General features: G+C 43.7%; 1 protein-coding gene and 1 pseudogene across 3 annotated transcripts in view; both read left to right on the top strand.

Moving 5' to 3' along the window:
* Window positions 1-12482, top strand: part of EIF2B3 (eukaryotic translation initiation factor 2B subunit gamma) — a 142461-nt gene extending 129979 nt beyond the window's left edge. For 2 of the 3 annotated variants that reach the window (XM_012434492.3, XM_012434493.3), the window contains one exon: window positions 8673-8895. In XM_012434492.3, coding sequence (XP_012289915.1) covers window positions 8673-8725 — 53 coding nt within the window. In that variant the 3' untranslated portion in view covers window positions 8726-8895. Of the gene's footprint in view, window positions 1-8672; window positions 8896-10546 lie in introns of those variants that run through there. The other variant, XR_010341173.1, reaches the window with a different exon arrangement.
* Window positions 4084-5486, top strand: LOC105704987 (large ribosomal subunit protein uL22-like; annotated as a pseudogene).
* Window positions 12483-12655: the final 173 nt, after the last annotated feature.

Below are 12655 nucleotides of genomic sequence, written 5' to 3'. Positions count from 1 at the left end.
CATGAGATGGGCTTCATAATCTCCTGGGCTTTCTGCCTTTAATTAACACTATGTGTCTACCTTTTAGCAAGGAGACCCTTTAATGGTCCTGGTGAAGCAGGGGTGCAGGGAAGTCATCTTGTTGGGACTCTAAACTGGACAACCCCAGCAATTCCTTCTCTCTGTCCTCTGCCGGAAGGACCCATGCATCCAACACAGTGGTCAGTGCCCTCCTGCCACAAGAACTTCCTGGCCAGTTGCCTTTTTCCGCTATTACTTCTCTCTCTCTTTTTTTTTTTTTTGAGACCGAGCCATATGGTGAAAGCAAACTCCTAGCCATCAGTGCAGCACTCAAGACTTGTTACTATGGATGACCTAGGCAAACATCAACAACTCATGTCCTTACCAGCAAAGAGCTCAATAGATGGCAAAGTCTTCTGTCAGTCTTCCTCACATGAAGGAGTTTCAGGAAAAAACATTCATCCTAAGAAATAATGCAGTCTCCTCTCCAAATTCTAATCATTTTCATATTGCAGAGTCACCACATCCATAGCAGTCTTTTTTCTCCCAAAATATGACTCATAACCCAGCATAGGCCTCCCTGCCCTCTTCTAGCACTACTAAGAAAACAAGCCATTTTATAACAACTCTGACTTTTCTCACCCCATCCCAATACCCTCATTGATTATCTCTAGCAAAAAATACTGGCAGCCAAATTTGACCTTCTCAAGCAGTAGAAAGGCCCCCAGCTAACAGTCAAAACCTAAAAAATGGTCAGGTGCAGTGGTGGTGGCTCACGCCTGTGATCCCAGCACTTTGGGAGACCAAGGCAGGTGGATCACTTGAGGTCCTGAGTCAAGACCAGCCCATCCAACATGGTGAAACCTCGTCTCTATTAAAAATACAAAAATTAGCTGTGTGTGGTCGCACACACTTGTAATCTCAGCTACTTGGGAGGCTGAAGCAGGAGAATCACTTGAACCTGGGAGGCGGAGGTTCCAGTGAGCAGAGATCACACCACTGTACTCCAGCCTAGATGACAGAGCAAGACTCCATTTAAAAAGAAAAAAAAAACAACTAAAAAACACTAACTGCTAAAAGCATGCTTCATCTAAGTCTCTTCTTACAGTCAGTGAGAGAACTTGGATCTCTTCCCTGTGGCCAGAGTCATCAGTTCTTTGACTATGAAAGTAGACCTGATATAGATCAGGGTGTTGACATATACTTGACATAGGTCAAATCCTCCTGGCCAGCAGGAAGCCTTTTTAGTTTCCCAACAGTGCACCTTTTTATTTGTGACATGTTTTTCCCTTCTATCCCACTGCTATTTTCCCAACTTATCATCTTCCCTTGTACTTTTCCCATTAGGATCTTTCCCAACCTGATACCAGCCCAGAGATTTTCCAGTGTATTTACTGGAGCCTACTCCCATCCCTGACTAAGCATCACTAGCTCTGCTTAGTTTTTTATTTTTTTGAGGCAGGGTTTTGCTCTGTCACCCAGGCTGAAGTGCAAGTGGCACAGTCAAAGCTCACTGTAGCCTTAACCTCCTGGGCTCAAATGACCTCTCACCCCAGCCCCTAAGTAGCTGAGACCACAGGCATGTGCCACCACATCCAGCTAATATTTTTATTTTTTGTAGAGATGGTGTCTATTGCACAGGCTGGTCTTGAATTCCTGGGCTTAGGCAATCCACCTACCTTGGCCTCCCGAAGTGCTGGGATTGCAGGCGTGAGCCACCACGCCCGGCCTAGTTCTGCTTGTTGTGCCCCTACAGATTTCCTTCAAGTTACTGAATCTCCATGAAAATACATCGACCCCATCATGCCAGTTACATAGTCTCTGTTCCCGGGCTCCCCCTGCCCCTTCCAGGCCATTGGCTCATTGCCTTCCTTCTATAGTTCTTTTTCCTTGAAAGTTTTCTATAGCTCTTCTTACCTTTCACCCTATCATTGGTCAGCTTCCAGGGTACTTCCCTACATTTATTAAGAGCTTTGGCCTATGGTTCACAGTCTTCCTCTCCTCACCTTCACTTTTCTACAACATCTTGGGCAACTTAAACATATTCATCAGTAAACTATCCAGCTTCCCAGATTCATGATTCCCTGAACTTCTCTACCAGCCTTCATCTCCATTCAGCTTAGCTCTCCTCTTACACTATCATTCCTATCTTTGTCATTACCCACAACCTCTAAAATCATCATGTGGCAGTAGCTATACTAGATACTGGGGAAATAATCCTAACTACACTGTTTCATCTCTGCCCTCAATGTTGTCTTTTTTTTTTTTGAGACGGAGTTTCACTCTTGTTGCCCAGGCTGGAGTGCAATTATGCCATCTTGGCTCACCACAACCTCCGCCTTCCAGGTTCAAACAATTCTCCTGTCTCAGCCTCCCAGGTAGCTGAGATTACAGGCATGAGCTATCACGCCTGGCTAATTTTGGATTTTTAATAGAAATGGGGTTTCTCCATGTTGATCAGGCTGGTCTTTTTTTTTTTTTAAATAGTAAAGAAAATTTATTATAATACATAGCAAGAAGTCCCAAGGTCACACAGCTCTGAAATTGATTAAATCAGCAAATCACCAACATCAAGTGTTATAGAGGTCTTTTGAGTCTTCGGTTAAATTTATTTCTAGATAATTTCTTGTAGCTAATGTAAACAGGATTGCTTTCTTGATTTCTTTTTAGCTAGTTTGTTATTAGTGTATACAGATGCTACTGATTTTTCATGTTGATTTTGTATCTTACAACTTTGCTAAGTTTGTTTATAGCTCTAAGAGTTTTTGGTGGTATCTTTTTTTTTTTTTAATTTTTTAGACAGAGTCTTGCTGTTTCACCAGGCGCTGGGCTGGAGTGCAGTGGCGCAATCTCAAATCACTGCAACCTCCGCCTCCCAGCTTCAATCAATTCTCCTGCCTCAGCCTCCCAAGTAGCTGGGACTACAGGCACACGCCACCACCCCCAGCTAATTTTTGTATTTTAGTAGAGACAGGGTTTCACTGTGTTGGCCAGGATGGTCTCGATCTCTTGACCTCGTGATCTACCCATCTCGGCCTCCCAAAGTGCTGGGATTACAGGCATGAGCCACCGTGCCTGGCTTGGTGGTTACTTTAAGTCTTTTATATTTAAACTCATGTAGTTGACAAACAGGGACAATCTGACTTTCTCTATTCCAGTTTGGCTGTCATTATTTCTTTCTCTTGCCCGATTGCCCTGGCTAGGACTTCCAATACTACATTGAATAGGAATGGTGAAAGTGGTCATCTTTGTCTTGTTCCAGTTTTTAGTAGTATGACTTTCAACTTTTCAGTATAATATTATCGTGGGTTTGTTTTATAAGACCTTTATTATGTTGAGGTATTTTTTTTTTTTTGAGATGGAGTCTCATTCTGTCACCTAGGCTAGAGTGCAGTGGTGCAATCTCAGCTCACTGCAACCTCTGCCTCCTGGGTAGCTGGGACTAGAGGCATATGCCACCATGCCCAGCTAATTTTTGTATTTTTAGTAGAGACAGGGTTTCACCATGTTGGCCAGGCTGGTCTCAAACTCCTGGCCTCGTGATCTGCCCACCTCAGCCTCCCAAGTGCTGGGATTACAGGCATGAGCCATCGCGCCCGACCAAGGTTATGTTCTTTTTATGCCTACTTTACGGAGAGTTTTTATCATGAAGCAATGTTGAATTTTATCAAATGTTTTTTCTGCAGCTTTTGAGATGATCATATGGTTTTTGTCTTTTATGACAAAGTCTCACTCTGTAGCCAGGCCCAAGTACAGTGGCGCGATCTCGGCTCACTGCAACCTCCATCTCCCAGGTTCAAGCAATTCTCCTGCCTCAGCCTCCCGAGTAGCTGGGATTACAGGCACGCGCCACCAAGCCCAGCTAATTTTTGTATTTTTAGTAGAGACGGGGTTTCACCATGTTGGCCAGGCTGGTCTCAAACTCTTGACCTCATGATCCACCCGCCTCTGCCTCCCAAAGTGCTGGGATTACAGGCATGAGCCACTGTGCCCGGCCTGTACTTTTGTTTTTTGTGTGCCCTTGTCTGGTTTGGGCATCTTTGTTCTCATTGAATAAGTTAGGAAGAATTCTTATCTCTTCAATTTTTTGAAATAGTTGAAAAAAAGGGTGTTAGTTCTTGCTCTTTCCCTAAGCGGCTTGAGGTAATCTGTGAAAAATGGTTCACTATTCACTTGACCCGGAGAACCCCACAAAATCATGCAAATAAAGAGGTTACAATCTTTGGGTTCACTTTAAGAACACACGTGAAACTGCCCAGGCCATCAAGGATATGCATATACGAAAAGCCACGAAGTATCTGAAAGATGTCACTTTACAGAAACAGTGCGTACCGTTCTGACGTTACAATGGTAGAGTTGGCAGGTGTGTCCAGGCCAAGCAGTGGGGCTGGACACAAGGTCGGTGGCCCAAAAAGAGTGCTGAATTTTTGTTGCTCATGCTTAAAAATGCAGAGAGGAATGCTAAACTTAAGGGTTTAGATGTGGATTCTCTGGTCATTGAGCATATCCAAGGGAACAAAGCACCCAAGATGCGCCGCCACTCCTACAGAGCTCATGGTCAGATTAACCCATACATGAGTTCTCCCTGCCACATCGAGGTGATCCTTACTGAAAAGGAACAGATTGTTCCTAAACCAGAAGAAGAGGTTGCCCAGAAGAAGAAGAAAACCAGAAGAAACTGAAGAAACAAAAATATGGCACGGAAGTAAATTCAGCATTAAAATAAATGCAACTAAAAGGAAAAAGAAGATGTTAGTTCTTTAAAAGTTTAGTAAAATTAAGCAGTAAAACCACCTGTTCCTGTGCTTTTCTTGGCTAAGAGGCTTTTTATTACTGATTCAGTCTTGTTACTCATTATTGGGATGTTGAGGTTTTCTATTTTTCCTGGTTTAATCTATGTAGGTTATATGTGTCCAGGAATTTATCAGTTTCTCCTAGTTTTTCCAGTGTGTCAGCATATAGTTGTTCATAACAGTCTCTAATGATCCATCTTGTTTCTTTTATATCAGTTGTAATATCTCCTTTTTTATTTCTGATTTTATTTATTTGGCATTCTCTCTTTTGTTCTTGCTTAGTCTAGCTAGCAGTTTTTATAAAGTTTATCTCTTTTAAAAATCAACTTTTTGTTTCATGGATTCCTTGCATTTTTAAATCTCTAAATCACTTCGTTCTGCTCTGATTTTTATTATTTCTTTCCTTCTACTAAGTTTGGATTTCACTTTTTCTTGTTTTTCTCGTTCTTTGAGGTACATAGTAGGTGTTTTTAATCTTACTGTGTTTTTGCTGTAGGCATTTTTTGCTATAAAATTTTCTCTTAGCACTGTTTCTATTGTATTCCATAGGTTTTGGCGTGTTGTGTTTCCATTTGCATTTGTTTCAAGAAAGTTTGTTATTTTCTTCTTAGTTTTTTCATTGACTCAATGGCTGTTCAGAAGCATGTTGTTTAATTTCCATGTATTTGTACAGTTTCCAAAGTTCTTCCTCTTATTCATTTCTAACTCTATTCCATTTTTGTCTAGAATATACTTGATATAATGTTGATTTTTCAAAATTTGTTGAAACTTGTTTTGTGCTTAAACATATGATCTATCCTGGAGAATAGTCTATGTGATGCTGAGAAGAATGTGTATTCCACAGCTATTGGATGAAATGTTCTGTAAATGTCTGTTAGGTCTATTTGGTCTACGGTACAGATTAAGTTTGAGGTTTATTTGTTAACTTTCTACCTAGATGATCTGTCCAATACTGAAAGTGCGGTGTTGAAGCCCTCAGTTATTACTGTGTTGAGGTCTATCTCTCTCTTTAGCTCTAATGACATTTTTAACATGTCTGAGTATTCCACTATTGGGTACATATATATACATATTTCAAACTGTTATACCCTCTTGCTGAATTGGCCCTTTTATCATTATATGATGGCCTTCTTTGTCTCTTTTTATATTTTTTTCACTTAAAGTCAATTTTGTCCAATATAGATAGATGTATTAGGCTATTCTTGCATTGCTATAGGGTTATCATTAACAAAGTACTACAGAATGGGTACCTTAAATAACAAAAAATTATTTTCTCACAATTCTGGAAATTGTAAGTCTAAGATTAAGATGTCAGCACATTTGGTTTCTCCTGAGGCCTGTTTTGGCTTGCAGCTGGTTGCCTTCTTGCCATGCCCTCTTATGGCATTTTCTCTGTGCACATGCATTCCTTGTGGCTCTTCTTCTAATAAGGACATCAGTCACATTGTACGAGGGCCCTACCCTAGGAATCTCATTTTAACTTTATCACTCCTTTAAAAAATCTTATCTTCAAATATAGTTACACTCTGAGATACTACGGATTGGGACTTCAACATATAAATTTTGGAGGAACACTGGTTAACCCATAACAATGAATTCATCAATAGACTGTTACAATCAAGGAAAGCATCAATGAGCTTAAAGAAGTTTAAATAGCAACTTCTGAAACTTAAAAGCAAAGAAAAAAAGAATGAAAAAGAACAGAATACTTAATAAGTATAGGCTAATTATAATAGAAACAATACATGTGTAATGAAGTATCAGTAGGAGGAGAAAAAAAGGAACAGAAGAAATGTTTAAAGAAATTATGACTGAGATTTCCCCAAAATTGAAGATAAACAAAATCCACATATCTAAGAAGCTAAGAGAATACCAAACAAGATAAATACAAAAAATTTAAACATAGGCATATTATATTGAAACTTTAGAAAATCAAAGATAAAAATAAAATCTTAAAAGAAGCCAGAAGAGAAAAAAATCATTCAACCAAGGATAAGAATTACATCAGACTTCTCTTAAACCACATAAGCAAAAAGAGAGGGAACTGAAATATTTAAAATGTTAAAAAAAAAAAAAAAAACACTATCTCAAAACTCTCTATCTAGCAAAATTGTCCTTTTTTTTTTGAGACAGAGTCTCACTTTGTCACTCAGGCTGGAGTACAGTGGCAGTGACCTCAGGTCACTGCAGCCTCCACCTCCTGGGTTCAAGCAATCTTGTGCCTCAGCCAGCCATCACACCAATCAGGCTGATCTTGAACTCCTGACCTCAGATGATCCACCTCTCTTGGCCTCCCAAAGTTCTGGGATTACAAGCATGAGCCACCACGTCCTGTGCCCTCAGTGTTCTTATAGTGAAGTAGAGGAGAATGGTATAATGTAGGAATAGAGATAGGTATTAGGTACAGTGGTTTCACAAAGCAGGAAATAGTTCAAAAGGGAAGGCATCGCATATTAGAGGTGCTAGAATAGGACATTAGGATAGTAAGAGTGCAATGGGAAAAAATGGAGGGGGAAGCATTCTAGGCAGAGGGAACAGTATGTGCCAAAGTTCAAAGGTATAAAACAGGGCTGAGCGTGGTGGCTCACACCTATAATCCCAGCACTTTGGGAGGCCAAAGCTGGGTGGATCACTTGAGTCCAGGAGTTCAAGACCAGCCTAGCCAACATGGTGTAACCCCGTCTCTACTAAAAATACAAAAAGAAAAAAAAATACCCAAGTGTGGCGTCATATGCCTGTAGTCCCAGCTACTGGGGAGGCTAAGGCAGGAGAATTGCTTGAACCCTGGAGGTGGTGAAGGTTGCAGTGAACCAAGATCGAACCACTGCACGCCAGCCTGGGTGACAAAGCAAGACCCTGTCTCAGAAAAAAAAGGTATAAAACAGTGTGGCTTATTGGTAAAATGGAGAATAGTGGAAAATGAAGCTGGAGAAATAGGCAAAGATCATGCCATGGAGGGCCTTATGGGTTTGGACTTTATAGAAAAAATAATAGCCACAACTTATTGAGCATTCACTTACCTTTAACTCAGTGAATTCTCACAACAACCCTATGCAGTAGGTGTTATTATTTCCATATTATGTATGAGGTATTGCCCTGTCTTCTTTGACTCTCCATTTATCCTTTTAGCCTCATTTCTTCCTCTTATCCCCTCATTTGCTATCCTCTGTCCACACCACAGTATTTCATGTTCCCCTTTCTCCTATCTCACTGTCTTTGCTCTTGCTGTTCTAAAAGCCTGGAATGTCTTCCCTTCCATCACTGCCTGGAGAAACTATTCATCCTTTAAGACCCAGTTTCAGTTATCCTATTTAAAACCTCACCAAAACCAGGGATATAGAAAGTCAGACCCATCCTCCTGCATAGGAATGTGCGTGCTCTCTCTCTCTTCCTCTCTCTGTCTCTCTCTCTCTCTCTCTCTCTCTCATATACCTCTATTCCCAAGCGCTTCCCAAGAACAGAGCCACAATAGGAGAGAAATAAATGTTTGTGAACACAGAATTAGAAGCAGTTGGGCTTGGCTGGGCTCAGTGGCTCACACCTGTAATCCCAGCACTTTGGGAGGCCAAGGGAGGCAGATCACTTGAGGTCAGGAGTTCTAGACCAGCCTGGCCAACATGGTGAAACCCCATCTCTACTAAAAATACAAAAATTAGCCAGGTGTGGTGGCAGATGCCTGTAATCTCAGCTACTCGGGAGGCTGAGGCAGGAGAATCGCTTGAATCCGGTAGGCGGAGATTGCAGTGAGCCAAGATCGCGCCATTGCACTCCAGCCTGGGTGACATGAGTGAAACTCTGTCTCAAAAAAAAAGAGCAGTTGGGTTTGAAATGTCATCTTGCTGCCAGTTCTCAGAAAACTTTTTTCTTTTTCTTTTGTAGCTGAACGAGTGAATGAAGTGATCGTGGGGAATGACCAGCTCATGGAGATCTGAGTTCTGAGCAAGTCAGACAGACTCCTTCCTTTTGGCCTCCAGAACCACAGATGTTGGCTGGCCCACCTGTTTGCCTCTGTATTTATTTCCCAATAAAGAAGGGCTTCCAAAGACATGCTGGAGACTTGTGGAGCAGTCCCAAGCTCCACGTCAGGTGGGCTCCAGATGTACACAGTGTGTGTTCGGGAGTCATGTGGTAAAGATCATCTGGAGCAAGCATGTGGGACAGGACAGACACAGTGGCCTAACTCTTGTGTGCCAAGGTTTATCAGGTGGGGGCAGCAGCTGTCCAATGTAAAGCTCCTAGGAAGGCTTCTTTCTGACTGGCTGACCCAGCCCAGTCCTTAAAGTATCCCCCACCTAAAAGGACCTGGGAGTACTTCAGTCCTTTATTCTAATCAGCCTTTCTAGACCCATAGGCCTAGCTGCTGGCAGTGCCACCCCTGAGCATCAGCCCAGGACTCTGCTCCCATACCTGCCATACAGATTCCCAGCCCCTTCCACTGCCTCACCCACAGCCCCCACCCTCCATGCTCACCATTCACACCCTCTCCTACCAGCCTGTAGCCACTTTCCCCAGTTCAGTATCCCTTGGAGACTCTGAACAGAAGCAGGGGCAGCCCCTGCCTAGCCAACAAACCTATTCCCACAGATTTTAGTGGAGATAAGAACATGAAGAGCCATGGTCTGAGGCAGTGGTCTGAGCCAAACCAGACCCCACTCCACCTCACTTCAGTGAGGTTTGCCCAACCTGGGATGGAAGAGCCAGGAATCTATATCATGACTTGAAATTCCTTCTGACTCTCCTCCAGCTGTATTCCTTTAGATCCTAATTCTACAGATTCTTCTGCTTCAGAAATTCTCTTGCTTCACAGCTTTTCAAGAGGCCTATCCACCTTCCCTCCACCACCCCTGCTCCCAAACACACATTCACTCTGCTCTTTCCCTGCCTTTCTCTTACAACCTGCAGGTGTTTGGTGGAAGATGAAAGTGGCTCCTGGGGTGAGATTTTACCTCCTAGAATTATCAAAGGTTTCTCTTTATGTCTTCACTGTGGGTGGCAGTAATTATAAAGAATTATTTGAAATACTGGTTTCTGCATTGCTTCAAAAATCTCAAGGCTCTCAAATTTACTTGAGTAATCTTGCCTATCTTAGTCATAGAGCTTGTGAGAGACTTGTGAGCATTCCTACCCTGGGGGATCTCCACCTCTGTCAGCCTTCTTGAGATCCCTGGAGCTCCACATTCCTCCCACTGGTCAGAACAAGGCTCCTGAAAGTTTTCCCTAATCAGGCAGGAACTGAAATGGCCCAGCAGAAGTGGTTGAAATGAATAGAGCTGACGGGGATGTAGGGATAAAGAGCTGTGGTGGTGCCTAACGTAGTCCCCTTTGGAACTGAAATTAAATTGGTGGGTCCCAGGTGGTGCTGGAGACAGAGTCCTGGCCTAGGCGGAAGAAAATCTGGCCTCTGTAATGTTGTTTAGTTTGGGCCAAATCACTGTCTCCCCTCTGACCTTGAGTGTTTCCATCTGCAAAATGAGAAAGTTGGACTGCTTGAGTATTAAAGGCCCTTCTCGTTCTCAGGTTTTGTCCTCTTTCCCAGACAGAGCTTTCTGGCCCTTAGGGCCTGCATCTCCCAGGGAGCCCGAAGATCACTCCTTGATCACAAAAAAGATTTGGGAGGGAAAGTGGGGTGGAGGAAAGGACATTGATCAAACTATCTCAGAGCCCTCCTGTACACTCCTTCCTGTCCTTCCCCACTGAGCCCTTAGAACCCCTGACAGTGAGACAGCAAAAACCTCTCCTGTGCTTTCCCTTAGCACAAGTCCATCGAATGGCCTCTGCATCAAGGAAAGGAAGGAGCTGGAGAAAACAAAAGGTAAAGCTTTCCAGAGGAAGGCTTGTTGAGTTTGAGTCCCAGCTGGGAGCAGCCCCCAGCTCAGTGTACACTGCTGCTATTGTCTGACAGTTCCAGGACTGGCTGGGTGCCCAAGATGCTTTGATTTTTCTTCTTTTTGCTCTGTTTGTCTGCCAGAAGGCAGGGACAGTTTTTGTTTCCTTTTGGTAGCAGCTACAGAGGGGTTGAGTATGTCTGAAACATAGTGAGTAACTGAATGTCCACTGGCCGGCCACCACTCATGGGGCAGAAATCAGAAAAGCCAGTCAGGCAGAAGAGTTGATAGGATCTGCCTTGCCTCTCCCAGTGATGCTCAATGAGGGAAATGGAGGAAGAGGAGAAAGGGGACCTTGAATGCCAAATCAGGGAGTACTCTGGGAATGTGCTGAGAAACAGGATTCTGGGAGCTTGCCAGGTCAGACACAACTTGACGGCTGCTACTCCAGGAATCCCATCCCCTGGTAACAACTCATCCTTGCCTACTGGCAAAAGTTCCTTGAGCCGAGAAGACTGCCACTACACAGAATGATTGCATCAGGGGCCTTCTGCCAAGGATAAAGGGTGAGATGCTGCATTGGTTCTTAGGCTCTCTCCTTTTCCCATACTTGAAGTGAAGGGCCATGAGCTCCTATGAGCCTATAAGACTGCCAAGATTACCCTCCAAGCTCTTTCCCAAGGTCAAAGGTCGAACTTCTTCCCAGTTCTTCACTACATTATTATTACCACCCCACTTCTATACCCAGTGGAGAGAGAGAAGTTTATTTAGCTGTAGTCCCAACAGGAATCTAGGGTCTGCAGGGCCTAGTTGAGAAGTTGTTTCTATTTCCAGAGAATTGCAGGGGATACACTTTCTTTATAGCTCTCCCTACTCCTAAGTAGGTACGTAAACCATGCCTTTGTATGCAGCTTTCTAAATAGTCAAATGTGCCTGAGGAAGTGAGAGGCGCATGGAAAGGACCACCCAGACAGAAGGTCTAGAAAGCTCTGCTCTAATGAAGCTGACCCAGAAGGAGAGAGACTGGGAGGAGAACACATTCTGTTGGAAGCCAGTATGACCTGTCCTTGGCCTGAGCCATCTGCCACTACCCAGGATGATTGTGTTGGGCCTTTCTGCCATGGATAAATGGAGAGAGGCTGTATTTGTTCTTAGCCTCTCTCCTTTCTTCACACTTGAAGTGAAGGACCATTCCCTAGTTTCTGGTTGCAGCCTCTGGCACCAAATACTTGGTAGGTGCTATTGGCCTGAACCAGCCCACAGAGAAGGAGCATACATACCCAGGCTTGGCCCCTAAATGTAACAGGTGGGGATGGAGCTGGCCAAGCCCCCCGATTCCGTCTTCCACATCTCAGGGTCATTGACCCTGCTTGGCCTAGATAACAGAAGCAGCTAAAGCTGGTGAGGGAAACCTAGAGGAATGCCAGAGAAAGCAAGCCTGCCTTGCCTCCACCATGAATTAACTCCCACATGAACCCACCCCTGAAGCCAGACTGGTCACTTTACCCAGCACTGTGTGTATGTGAGTGTAGTCCACCTCACTTTTCCTGGCACCGTTCCTCAGTTGTATATATTATCTCATTTAATCCTTATGCTAATATCGGAGATATGTGACTTCCCCAAGATCTCACAACCAGCAAATGCAAGATCCAGGCCATGAGCCATTCATTCCTTTTCCTTTTAGATTCTGTCATCCTCCCACCTCTCCCATCCAGTTCCTTTCACTTCTGGAAGCATCCCTGAGTACCCCCAACTCACAGTAGTTTCCCCTGTGGTCTCTGTGCTCCCCTCAGGCAATGAACCTCTAAAAAGCAGATACCCCGCAACACCAAAACTCAGCAAAGTAGTGGACAGATAAGAGATCCTAAGCGGCCAGGTGCAGTGGCTCATGCCTGTAATCCCAGCATTTTGGGAGGCCATGGCAGGCATATCACGAAGTCAGGAGTTCGAGACCAGCCTGGCCAACATGGTGAAACCCCGTCTCTACTAAAAATAGAAAAATTAGCCAGGCGTGGTGGCGGGCACCTATAATCCTAG

The sequence above is a fragment of the Aotus nancymaae genome, unplaced genomic scaffold, assembly GCF_030222135.1.
Source record: "Aotus nancymaae isolate 86718 unplaced genomic scaffold, 86718_ANA_hifiasm-v0.15.2.pri h1tg000007l, whole genome shotgun sequence".
NCBI lineage: Eukaryota > Metazoa > Chordata > Mammalia > Primates > Aotidae > Aotus > Aotus nancymaae.
This window is presented reverse-complemented; position numbering and strand designations above follow the sequence as displayed.